The sequence below is a fragment of the Tupaia chinensis genome, unplaced genomic scaffold, assembly GCF_000334495.1.
Source record: "Tupaia chinensis unplaced genomic scaffold, TupChi_1.0 Scaffold000415_1, whole genome shotgun sequence".
Taxonomy (NCBI): domain Eukaryota; kingdom Metazoa; phylum Chordata; class Mammalia; order Scandentia; family Tupaiidae; genus Tupaia; species Tupaia belangeri.
The window spans coordinates 1305094-1315559 of NW_006159920.1; the positions used below are offsets into that span (position 1 = coordinate 1305094).

General features: G+C 45.3%; 1 protein-coding gene across 1 annotated transcript; it reads left to right on the forward strand.

Moving 5' to 3' along the window:
* Positions 1-4593: 4593 nt before the first annotated feature.
* Positions 4594-5412, forward strand: LOC102471714 (U6 snRNA-associated Sm-like protein LSm5). Its single transcript, XM_006154561.3, has 2 exons — positions 4594-4807; positions 5087-5412. Exons 1-2 carry the CDS (start codon positions 4727-4729, stop codon positions 5279-5281), a joined length of 276 nt encoding a protein of 91 aa, XP_006154623.1. The 5' UTR covers positions 4594-4726; the 3' UTR covers positions 5282-5412.
* The last annotated feature ends 5054 nt before the right edge of the window (positions 5413-10466 follow it).

Consider the following 10466-nt stretch of genomic DNA (forward strand, 5'->3'; position numbering starts at 1 on the left):
GCACCCAAATAAACCATTGTTTTCCTGTTAAAGCCTCGGTGTCCTGTCTCTCTCTCGCTGAATGTCCCACAACAGCTTGAGTGATTGTTTTTTTTAGCTTGGAGATGGACTCTTCAGTAGGGACTTCTCCAACCTTGAGGGAGGCATCCTCTTGGTACAGTCTTAAGGTCTAAGATGGGGAAAAAAAAATTATACATGTCATTCTACTGGGTCTTTCCATTACACTGAAGGGTCTCTCAGATCAGCTTTGAGTGAAACCAGCTGAGGATGGGTGGCTGCCCTAACAGCAGGGAATCTCAGTTGTACATTGGAATCGCCAGAGGAAATGCCTGGGTCCCATCCCAGATCACATCATTAGTCTAGGGGATTGTTTAAGCTTCTGGTGGTCCTAATGTGCGGTGGAGTTTGAGAACCTCTACTTTAGACAATGGCTTGGCTCCTCATGGTCAAGCGTGAGGTCACGTCATTTTCCATTTCTTCTTCTGAGGGTGAAGAAGTCAAGAGCCCGTAATGCTGAAGAAATCTCAATGGCCATCCAGCTTATTTATGGAGAAATCTGGGGCAATTATGTCGCTGAACTGCGGCCCTCTCATCCCGTCCTAGATGCCAGCCAAATCACACGACCAGTAGGTGGCGCTGTCTCCTATGGCTTGAAGAAAACCCAACTTCTGGTGGCGCCACTCTTTAAAAGGTTTGTTTAAAATGGTTATTTTATAAGAATTATTTTTAATTTAACTTTATTTATTCATCCATTTTAATTAGACCAGAGAGGGACAGAGAGAGAGAGAGAGAAAGTGAGAAAGCAAGCTGCCAGGTCAGGGACTCGAACCATGGTTAGCACCCTTAACTACCAAGCCACCTGCCGGCCCCAAGATTGTTCATTTTTAATGCATCAATTCTAGGTAATTTTTCCCTTGACTTTTTCTTGGTCCCCTCATTTTTTGCTCTTGTGCTAGGGAGACATTAATGCTCCTCAATTCATTTTTGTGAAAATACCTGCATCGTTTCCTCTGGATCACTAGAGAGCATGCATTGTCCCCTTGAATGGTCTTACAATACTCAACCACGTATTAAAGAAATGCTAACGTACACAAATAGTGCACAAAATTTGGTACAATTGTCTAGGTCATCAACATTTTATTTAATGGTGATGTCACAAAAGAAAAAAGAAAAATCCATTTCCATTGAAAAATTCTTCAGTTAAGGTAAAAAAACAAAATGCTGCTAGAGGCGGTTTCTGGTTTCCATCAGTTTTACGAGGTGAGCAAGATCTGGCTGGGCTTTCCCAAAGTGTTCCAGGAGAATTTTGGTTTTCCATTCATTGACAACCCACCATGCTTTACAAAGCAAGGCTGGAGAATGAGGTTGAGGAGAGTCCTGGAACACATATGGGGTTTTCTCAACCTCTGGACTATGAAATGTGGCTCTTTTATTCAAAGAGACACTTGAGACAAACTCTCAAAGGCCTCCTAATTCCTGTAGGCCTTGTAACATATTTTCTGAGCCCACGGTCATCTGACAGTTGGGCCAATAAAGGAATTCTCTTTTGAGATGGGAGAGCCAGTTTGAAAACAACAATAATAACAGTTTATATATTATGGAGCACCCACTATATAGCAAGCACAATTCTTAGTGCCTCACCTATATTAACCCTTTTAATTCTCATGATTATTTTAAGGTAGGGACAAACTGATTATCTCATCTCCAAAATGTTTTAGACTGAAAGTATTTTGGATTTCAGACTTTTTTGAATTTTAATGTACTCGCATATACATAATATCTTAAGGGTAGAACCCAAGTCTAAACACAAAACACATCTGTTTCATGTACCTGATACACATAGGCTGAAGATAATTCTATACAGTATTTCAGTATTGCAGCGTTTTTTTCAAAGTTTATTTTTTATTTCAAGGAGAAAGACTTGTACCCTTGACAGGGTCTTACGATGCACTCCATCCCCATCTCTGAGCCACCCAGGGTCACAGGAACCCGCAGGTGTGCCTGGCATGTTCGCCCAGGATCCAGACCCAGACCTCATGTGTCTCCAGTATCTTGCAGCAACACACTATCCTCTGCAGCACTGCAACTGGGCTTGTCCTGCAGCAATCTGACTGTGACCTGACCTGAGGTCAGGTGTGGAATTCTCCACTAGTGGTGTCATGTTTGTGTTCACAAAGTTTTGAATTTTGGAGCATGTGAGATTTTAGAATTTGAGATTAGGAATGCTCAACTATTTTTACTTGTTCAATAACTGGGGAAACAGGCAAGTAACTTGTCCAATATCATCACATAGCTAAAAAGTAGCCTAGCCAGGATTTGAACCTAGGCAGTCTAACTCCAGAGACTTCCTGTTTGTCATTTAGTGCCAAAATGTTAACATGTGTCAGATATCTCTGTGATCATAGAGACAACGAAACATATGATCACAAAGATAATGAGGTATGTTTGAAACGGAGTGTCCTGTGTTCACCAAGCCTTGGTATTAGATGCAAATAAAGCAATGGATGAAACGCGGGATTTTATCTTCCTGGAGGTTAGTGGGCCTTTATTACCAATCGTGAAAAACTTTCCCTATGTTGCTGCTTAAATAGTGTATTCTCTCCATTGAAGTAATTCATCTAAAACCACCTGCAACACGCCTACTGCATATTATTTATTACTTCAGGTATGGTTTCCCTCTTTGTTTGAGGAGCCCTCTAGCTTCTATTGCTCTGTCTATTGCAAAGGACCCTTCTGTTGTGTCCTCAAGGTCACTACTCTTCTGCATCACTTCAGAAGCAAGAGCATGGGGGATCTTGCAAGAGAAGTGTTTATTGTCTTGTCACCTCATTCCCCTCAACATGACATTGGATTAGAATTCAGTCACAAAACTCAGTTACTTAACTACACCCCACACACCAAGGAAGGCAGGGAATATAGCAGAACTACTTGTTCATGAAGATGAGGAAGTGAGTGTTTTGTGAGCAGCTGTCTGGACTCTGTTCCTCTCCCTTTCTTCTCCTAATACAATTTTCTCATCCTTTGAGACACACCATCACTGTTGGATCACTTATCGTACAATAATATCTGGCACGTGGTATGCACTCCATACCTATTTGTTGAACAAACAAGTCATTCCACAAATACTTTTTTAGGTGCCCACTCTCAGGGAGCTGAAAATTAACTTAGAGAAAATTGTGTTACAAGCAAATAACTTCAGTCTTCACGCTTATAATGGAAGCAAGGGCCAAGTACTTTCAGAACATGGGGGAACACATTGTCAACAATAGTTCTGGAAGGCTGCTTCTTTTTTTTTTTAGTTGCCAGAAGGCATGTGTGTCCACCAGAGAGAGTCAGAGAGAAAAAGAGAGGGGGAGAGAATGAGAGAAAGCACCACTAGTGGGGTGTGGTCATGCTGCAATCCCTTCTGCTCCTTTTCTCTCAACTTGTCAAGATTTGGGGCATGCATACACACACATACATGTTTTTCAAGTCTCTGGGGCTGAGATTTAAACTTTGGTCAGCCATATGGGATCTGGCTCTTAACCACTAGGCTACCATGCCAGCCCTGGAAGGCTTCAAAAGGAGGCAAAATCAAAACGGAGGCTTGTACTGCAGCAGTAGAGTACCTTTCAATTGGGTATTGAAAGATTAGAAAGATGGGACCAGCAGTTAGTGTAATGGCTATGTCGCTGAACTCCCATGTAGTCGACCGCAGTTCCAGTCCTGAACCCGGTGGTTTAAACTCACGCGTGTGTGCGTGTGTGCGTGCCCAAGATCCTGAGAGGAGAATAGAGGAGAAGGGATTACGGCATGGCCATCCCCTCTGGGGGGGTGATTTCTCGCTTTCTCACTGTCTCTCTGTCTTTCTCTGTCTCTCTGGCGAGTGCATGTGCCCTGTAGCAAAAACCTCTCAAAAAAAAAAAAAAAAAGAGAAAGAGTTTTCACCAGTCAGAAACAATCAGGGATTAGACCCTCTGTGGAGGAGAAACACCTGCAAAGGTGAGAATGTGGCTGTGAGGGTGGGAGTAGGGCCGGGCTGCAAAGATGGTTCAGGGCTAGCTGTGAAGGGCCCTCTGAATGACACAATCATCTGAGTCCTGGTCTCCCGATCTTTCAAGTAGACGAGGTATGTGCTCTGCCTGCTTTTTCTAACTAGAAAGCTGAACAACTATAATTAGTATGGCATGTACTCAAGCCTTGCCTTCTGTGCAGGGTAATTCTCAGATGCTCCGTTCAGCCCCTCTGGAAGGAGAGAGCACAGCCGGAGCGAGTTAGGACCTGTGAGCACCCTGCCTCGGGCCTGCTGGGGCTGAGTCCTTCAGCTGCACCTGGGAAATAGTGGTTTGGATGGCTTAGTTCCAAAGTCAGAAATTCCTCCGTTTCGTGCTTTGCTGCCTATTGATCTGAGGCTGAAGGGCACTGTGCTGTGGTCAATGATTACATTGTGGTTCAGGAATGAACACTGTAAGGACAGCTATGCATCATAGAACCCCACGGAGCTAAAGACCTGCTATGACCCCGTAGGGGCTAGCATATTACAAGTCTTAGAAGACTAGTGATCAAAGCTGTGGCCCTAAGAAATTATTCGGGTCCCACTACCCATTTAGGAAATACGGGCAGGTTCAAGTCATGTTCGTATGTATTCAATGCCTGCTCTGTACCGGTGTTTTCAGATGTACCTACTGCACACACGTAATTTCTGAAATAATCGCAAATAATACCAGCTATCAATTCCGGCATAGCCATGGCAGCTAACACTACTACCAACCCGTTGCAGCTGCTGCCGTCAGAGCTGGTGGACAAAGGTATAGGATCAAGAATTCACATTGTGGGGGAACCAGCAGTTAGCGTAATGGCTATGTTGCTGGACTCCCACATAGTTGACCATGGTTCGTAGTCCTGGACCCGGTGGCTTAAACTCACGCCAGGTGCGTGTGCATGCGTGTCCAAGATCCCGAGAGGAGAATGGAGGAGAAGGGATTGTGACATGGCCATCCCCCCGGGGGGTGATTTCTTGCTTTCTGTCTCTGTCTCTGTCTGTCTGACGAGCGCACACGTTCTACAGCAAAAAAAAAATATCCCAAAAAAAAAAAAAGAAATTCACATTGTGATGAAAAGTGATAAGGAAATTGTTGGTACACTTCTAGGATTTGATGGTTTTGTCAGTATGGTACTGGAAGATGTTACAGAATTTGAAATCACACCAGAAGGAAGAAGGATTACTAACTTAGATCAGATTTTGCTAAATGGAAATAATATAACCATGCCGGTTCCTGGAGGAGAAGGACCTGAAGTATGAATGGATATCCTAGACTTATGCTAGATTCTGTTTTGTCTTACAGTGGCAACAAAATATACATTTTTTTTTAACCTTTTAATGTTAGGTCCTGTAAAGCTGTTTCCCATTAAACGGAAATGCTTTGAAGATATATGCCCCTTTTTGCATGTTAATCTTGATTATTTTGTAAAAAGAAGAAAAGTTTGTTTTTTGAAGGATAAAATAAAGATGTTATTTGTTTATAAAGAAAAACAAATAATACCAGCTATCAGATGACATATAGTATATCATACGTTAGAAAGCATTAGGGTAGTATATTTCTTTTAAATACACTTTGATTGTTTTGAGATTATGACTCTCATTTAGAATGAGGCAGTTGTAAAATAGTACAAAAAGCAGCGGGCCTTGGAGTGAGATCTTGGCTATGCCCCGGTTCACTGCTGGATTATTGTTCTCCCTCAAAAAATGTATTTTTTCCCTGTATTAAGTTGCAGCTATGTATCAGTAAGATGTTTTTGCCCTAGATTATTAATTGAATTGGACAACATGACAACTCACCGTGAGGGTGAGCAGGTAAATCTGAGAATTGTGAGGGCCAGCCTGTAGAATGGCAGTGAGGGTGCTGGCTCCCACATGGCTGACTGCGAAGTTCGAGTCCCAAACCCAGTGGCTTGCAAATCACACCAGGCATGTGTGTGTGCATACTCAAAATGCGAGGAGGTGAGAAATGGAGGAAGAGGGATTGTGGCATGACCGTTCCTCAAGGAGGGTGCTTTCTCTCTTTCTCTCTCTCTCTGGTAAGCACATGTGCCCACTGGCAACATTAAAAAAAAGGAAGAGATTTGAGTGACCATGATAACTTTTAAAAAGGAAACATGTATTAGGTTGTCCAGAAAGTCATGATGCATTTTTTATGTTTATCTATGCAAAAACATTTCATGACTTTATAGACAACCCAATATTAATTAAGTTAATCAAAAAGATAGACATTATAAATACATTTTCACCTAACAATGAAGTCCTAAAATACGTAAAGCAAAATATTGACAGAATTCAACAGAGAAACTGTGCTAACATATTATTTGGAGATTTTATTAATTCCATATCAATAAGTAATTAAAAAACACATAAGAATCAATGAAGCAATAGAGGATTTGAACAACACTGTAACATACTAGGCTTAAAATACATTAAAAATAAATAAATAAAATCTGTGGGGCCAGCAGGTGGCATGGTGGTTAAAGTGCTGGACTCCCACAGGCTGATCATGGTTCAAGTCTCAGACCTGGCGGCTTGGAAATCATGCTGGGTGCGTGTGTGTGCACATGCCCAAAAAGAGAACAGAGGAGAAGAAATTGTGGTGTGACCGTAGCCCTTGGGGAATGATTTCTCACTTTCTCTTCCACTGTTTCCTCTCTGTTTCTCTCAAGCAAGTGCACATCCCCTATGAAAAAACCTAAAAAAAAAAAAAAGAATGAAATTCTGACACGTTACAACATACATGAACCATAAAAGCATCACACTAAACAGGCCAGACACGAAGAACAAATATTGTACGCTTCCACTTATGTTGCATAGGCAAATTCATAGAGTCAGAAAGTAGAGTAGAAGGGGGAGGAGAAAATGGGGGCGTTTTCAATGAATGCATTTTCTGTTTAGGATAACGGAAAAGTTCTGAAAATTGATGGTGGTGAAGGTCGCACAACATGATAAGTATACTCAATGCCATTGAATGGGGACATTTAAAAATAGTTAATATAATAGATTTTCTGTTATATGTGTCTTATCATTAAAAAAAAAAAAAAAACACGTAAAAATCAGATTAGTTAGGGACCAGCAGATGGCAAGGAGGTTAAGGTGGCTGGATCCCTCATGGTCAACAGCACGGTTCAAGTCCTGGACTGTGTGTGTGTGTGTGTGTGTGTATAATTTTTAAAAATTGCCAGAAGGTGCATGAGCTGACTGGAGGCAGACAGAGAGAAGGAAAGCGAGAAAGCACCACCATGAGGATGGTCACACTGTAATCTCTTCTCCATCTCTCCCTCCTTTCAGGATTTTGGGTACACACACCTAGTATGAATTTTCAAGGCCCTGGGTCTGGAACTCGAACCATGCAGTCAGCCACATAGGATCCAGTCACTTTAATCACCATGCCATTGCATGGCCCTGTAATTCTATATTTTATTCCTGAGGAACTACTCATAATTTCAAACTAACAATTGAAACATAAAATTTCTCTGGGTTGGGCCAGCCGGGCGGTATGGTGGTTAATGTGGCTAGATCCCGCAGGGCCAACTGCATGTTTTGAGTACTAGACCTTGTGGCTTGGAGGCCAACAGATGGTATAGAAGTTAAGGTGCTGGACTACCACATGGTCGACTCTAGTTCAAGTCCTAGATCCAGCAGCTTGAAACTCACACCAGGTACGTGTATGTGCCCAGAATCCTGAGAGGAGAATGGAGGAGAAGGGATTGTGGTATGGCCTTCTTTCCTAGGGGGGCTGATTTCTTGCTTTCTCGCTGTCTCTAGAAAGCACACATACCCTATAGCAAAAATCTTCAAAAAAAAAAAAGAAAAGAAAAGAAAAGAAAAACATGTTGACTGCATGTGTGTGTAGGCCCAAAGTCCCACGAGAAAAAGGAACTCCCCCCTGGTAAGTGCTTTCTCATTCTTTCTCCTCTCTCTCTTTCTGTCTCTCTAGTGAGCACACATGCCCTATAGCAAATAAAGAAGCCATTTTCTCTGGGTTAGCTATGTTCAACCCCTCACAGTCAAAACGACCCACCCAGCAGCCTCCTTCCGGCCCAGTCAGTAAGTGATGATTGGACACGTTCCTGAGGTGGTCACAGAGGAAAATGTTGCAGTGGCTGTGGGAAATAGTCTCGTCCCCCTGCCTGAGGGAGCCACCAGTGCAGGCTGAAGGACACCACCACCCTCCAGCTAGATAAAAGGAATGACAGAAAAGCACAAAACAGAAAACAAAAGCTCAGAGGAATTAGAAAGGCTTCTCTAAGCCAGTGTTAACATAATAGTGCCTGGAATCAGGGGGATTCAGTGGCTTAAGCAGGCCTGGGCTTGCTGGGGAGCACAGCGAACGGCAAGGTGGGGGCAAGATGGGGCGGAAGGGGACTGGTGAGAATGGAAGCAAGGACAGGTATGCACGCAGCACTGTCAGGTGCAGTCCAGGTGAATCAAGTCCGTCCTAAGTCTAAGGAAAAAGTGTGGGTATTTCAATAGTTAGTGAAGCATCCAAGTTGGGGCAGGGAAGAAGATATACAGATCTGACACTTCAGGGTTTAAATTTAGGAGATGTTTGATAAATGGAAACTATTATCATACTTACCAATGCACTCCGCCCCCCCCCCCTTTTTTTTGGAGAGTTTTGCTATAGGGCATATGTGCTCACCTGGCATGAGTTTCAAGTAACCGGGTCTGGGACTGGAACTGTGGTTGGCCATGTGAAAGTCCAGCGATGTAACCACTGCACTAGCTGGTGGTGCCCAACCAATGCAATCTTTACCCAGTTTCTGAGGCTCATCTCTCTTTCCATCTAACCCTTCATATACGTCCCGATGAGACAGATCATTTTAAATAATCACTTGGCACGTGACAGCTTCCAGTTCAGTCTTTCACTAGCCTACAAGGTTTTTGTTTTGGTTTTGGTTTTTTAAGGTTTTTGCCATAAGGCAACGGGGGATGGCCACAATCCCTTTTTTATTCTCCTCTTGGGGTTTTGGGCAGGTATGAACCCACCCTGCCCAGAATTATTTTCAAGATGTCTATCTGAGACTTAATCCCTGTCAGTCATGTGAGAGTGCAGCACTCTCACCCTCACACCACCTGCAGGCCCCAGTTTACCAGTATTTATCATCTCTGTCTCAGATTGGGGTCGCAGTTCCAAGGAGCCCAAGATAAACCTGGGCAGCTTCTGCAGCACCAATTTTACTGAAAAAAATGTTTGGAAACAAACAAGTTTATACATTAGAAAAGTAAGTGAGGATATTTACAATAAATGATATTGGCGTGCAATTTAAGGACGAAGTGCTGGCCTTCGGTGACATTTTGAGTTTGCTGTAACTGTTTCCTCTTCGGCCGGGCACACCACACCACACCACACCACAGGAGTAAATCCACTCCTCAGGCACTGAAGCGTCTTCCCTGGAGTCCGTGGGAGGGCAGTGGGCACAGATAAGGCCTAATCCAGCCTCCTCAAGCTGGCCCGGTAGGACGGCGCCTCAGCAGGCCCGCCAAGCCATCCTGGCAACTGGTTCCTTACTGGCAAAGGTGAGACCACTCCGCTTTCTCCTTACCGCTTCTGCTAAGCCGTGCTGAACTTGCGGACAAGGCACTCCAGCTGCCACTTCCAGCCAGCTAATCCCCCTGTGCCTCAGTCTCCTCGCCTGTGTGACAGTAAGGTAGTGGGAGGGTTACGTGAGTTAGTAGGAGCAAAGCTCTCGGAACAGAGCCCGTTATCAGTGTTCTCTGTGGTTTCCTTCCTTCGACGTGAACGCCAGCTCTCCTCCTCCTGCCTAGAAACCGCTCCGGTCTCGGTTGGTTCCTGCAGCCAAGCTCAGTCCACTGGACCGACGTCTTGCACAGCGGTCTGCGGAAGCCGCCACCCACCCCGGGCTCAGCTTAGACGTAAATGATGCGGTGAGCGCCGAAGCGTATCAGCGGGGAAAACGAAGCGCCGCAAGTAGCCATTGTCGGAAGCCGTACCTCGGTGAGAAGTGGGCAGTACCTGTGCCTCCGCCCCGCGCGTCCTCCCCTCCCTATCCCGAGCATCGCTTTGCGGCTTCGTGCGCTGGAGCGGCCCGGCAGGCGGTGCGGTCTGGGAAGACGGGTGACCTCGCAGGAGACCGGTACCTGCTCTCCCTCCCGAAGTCTAGCAACCACCCCTGCCCGAGCGATCTCGGCTGGCCTAACGGGACGGGTCCCGCCCCTGGGGTAAGGTGGGTCAGAGCGAGAGAGGGAGCCTCTGCCGAGTTCTTTGGAGCCCCCGCCCCGAAGTGCGCCACCAGGGCTTTCCACCTGGCGGTCCTCCGGACTCCGTGTCCCCGGCCCGGGCCGCGCAGGGCGGAGCCGGCCTGCTCGGAGCTCGCCCCGCCCCGCCTCGCCGTCAACTGACCGTGTGGCGGCAGGGCGGGGGCCGGGCGAGGGAGAGAAGGGGAGGAGAAAGGAGCGAGGAAAGTGGAGCCTGGCGGGC

Excerpts from the sequence above, each read along its gene's own strand:
- LOC102471714 (XM_006154561.3), top strand. The coding sequence starts at position 4,727 with ATGGCAGCTAACACTACTACCAACCCGTTGCAGCTGCTGCCGTCAGAG. Across the intron at positions 4,808-5,086 it reads GTATAGGATCAAGAATTCAC|ATTGTGATGAAAAGTGATAA; the intron begins ATTGTGGGGGAA and ends AAAGAAATTCAC.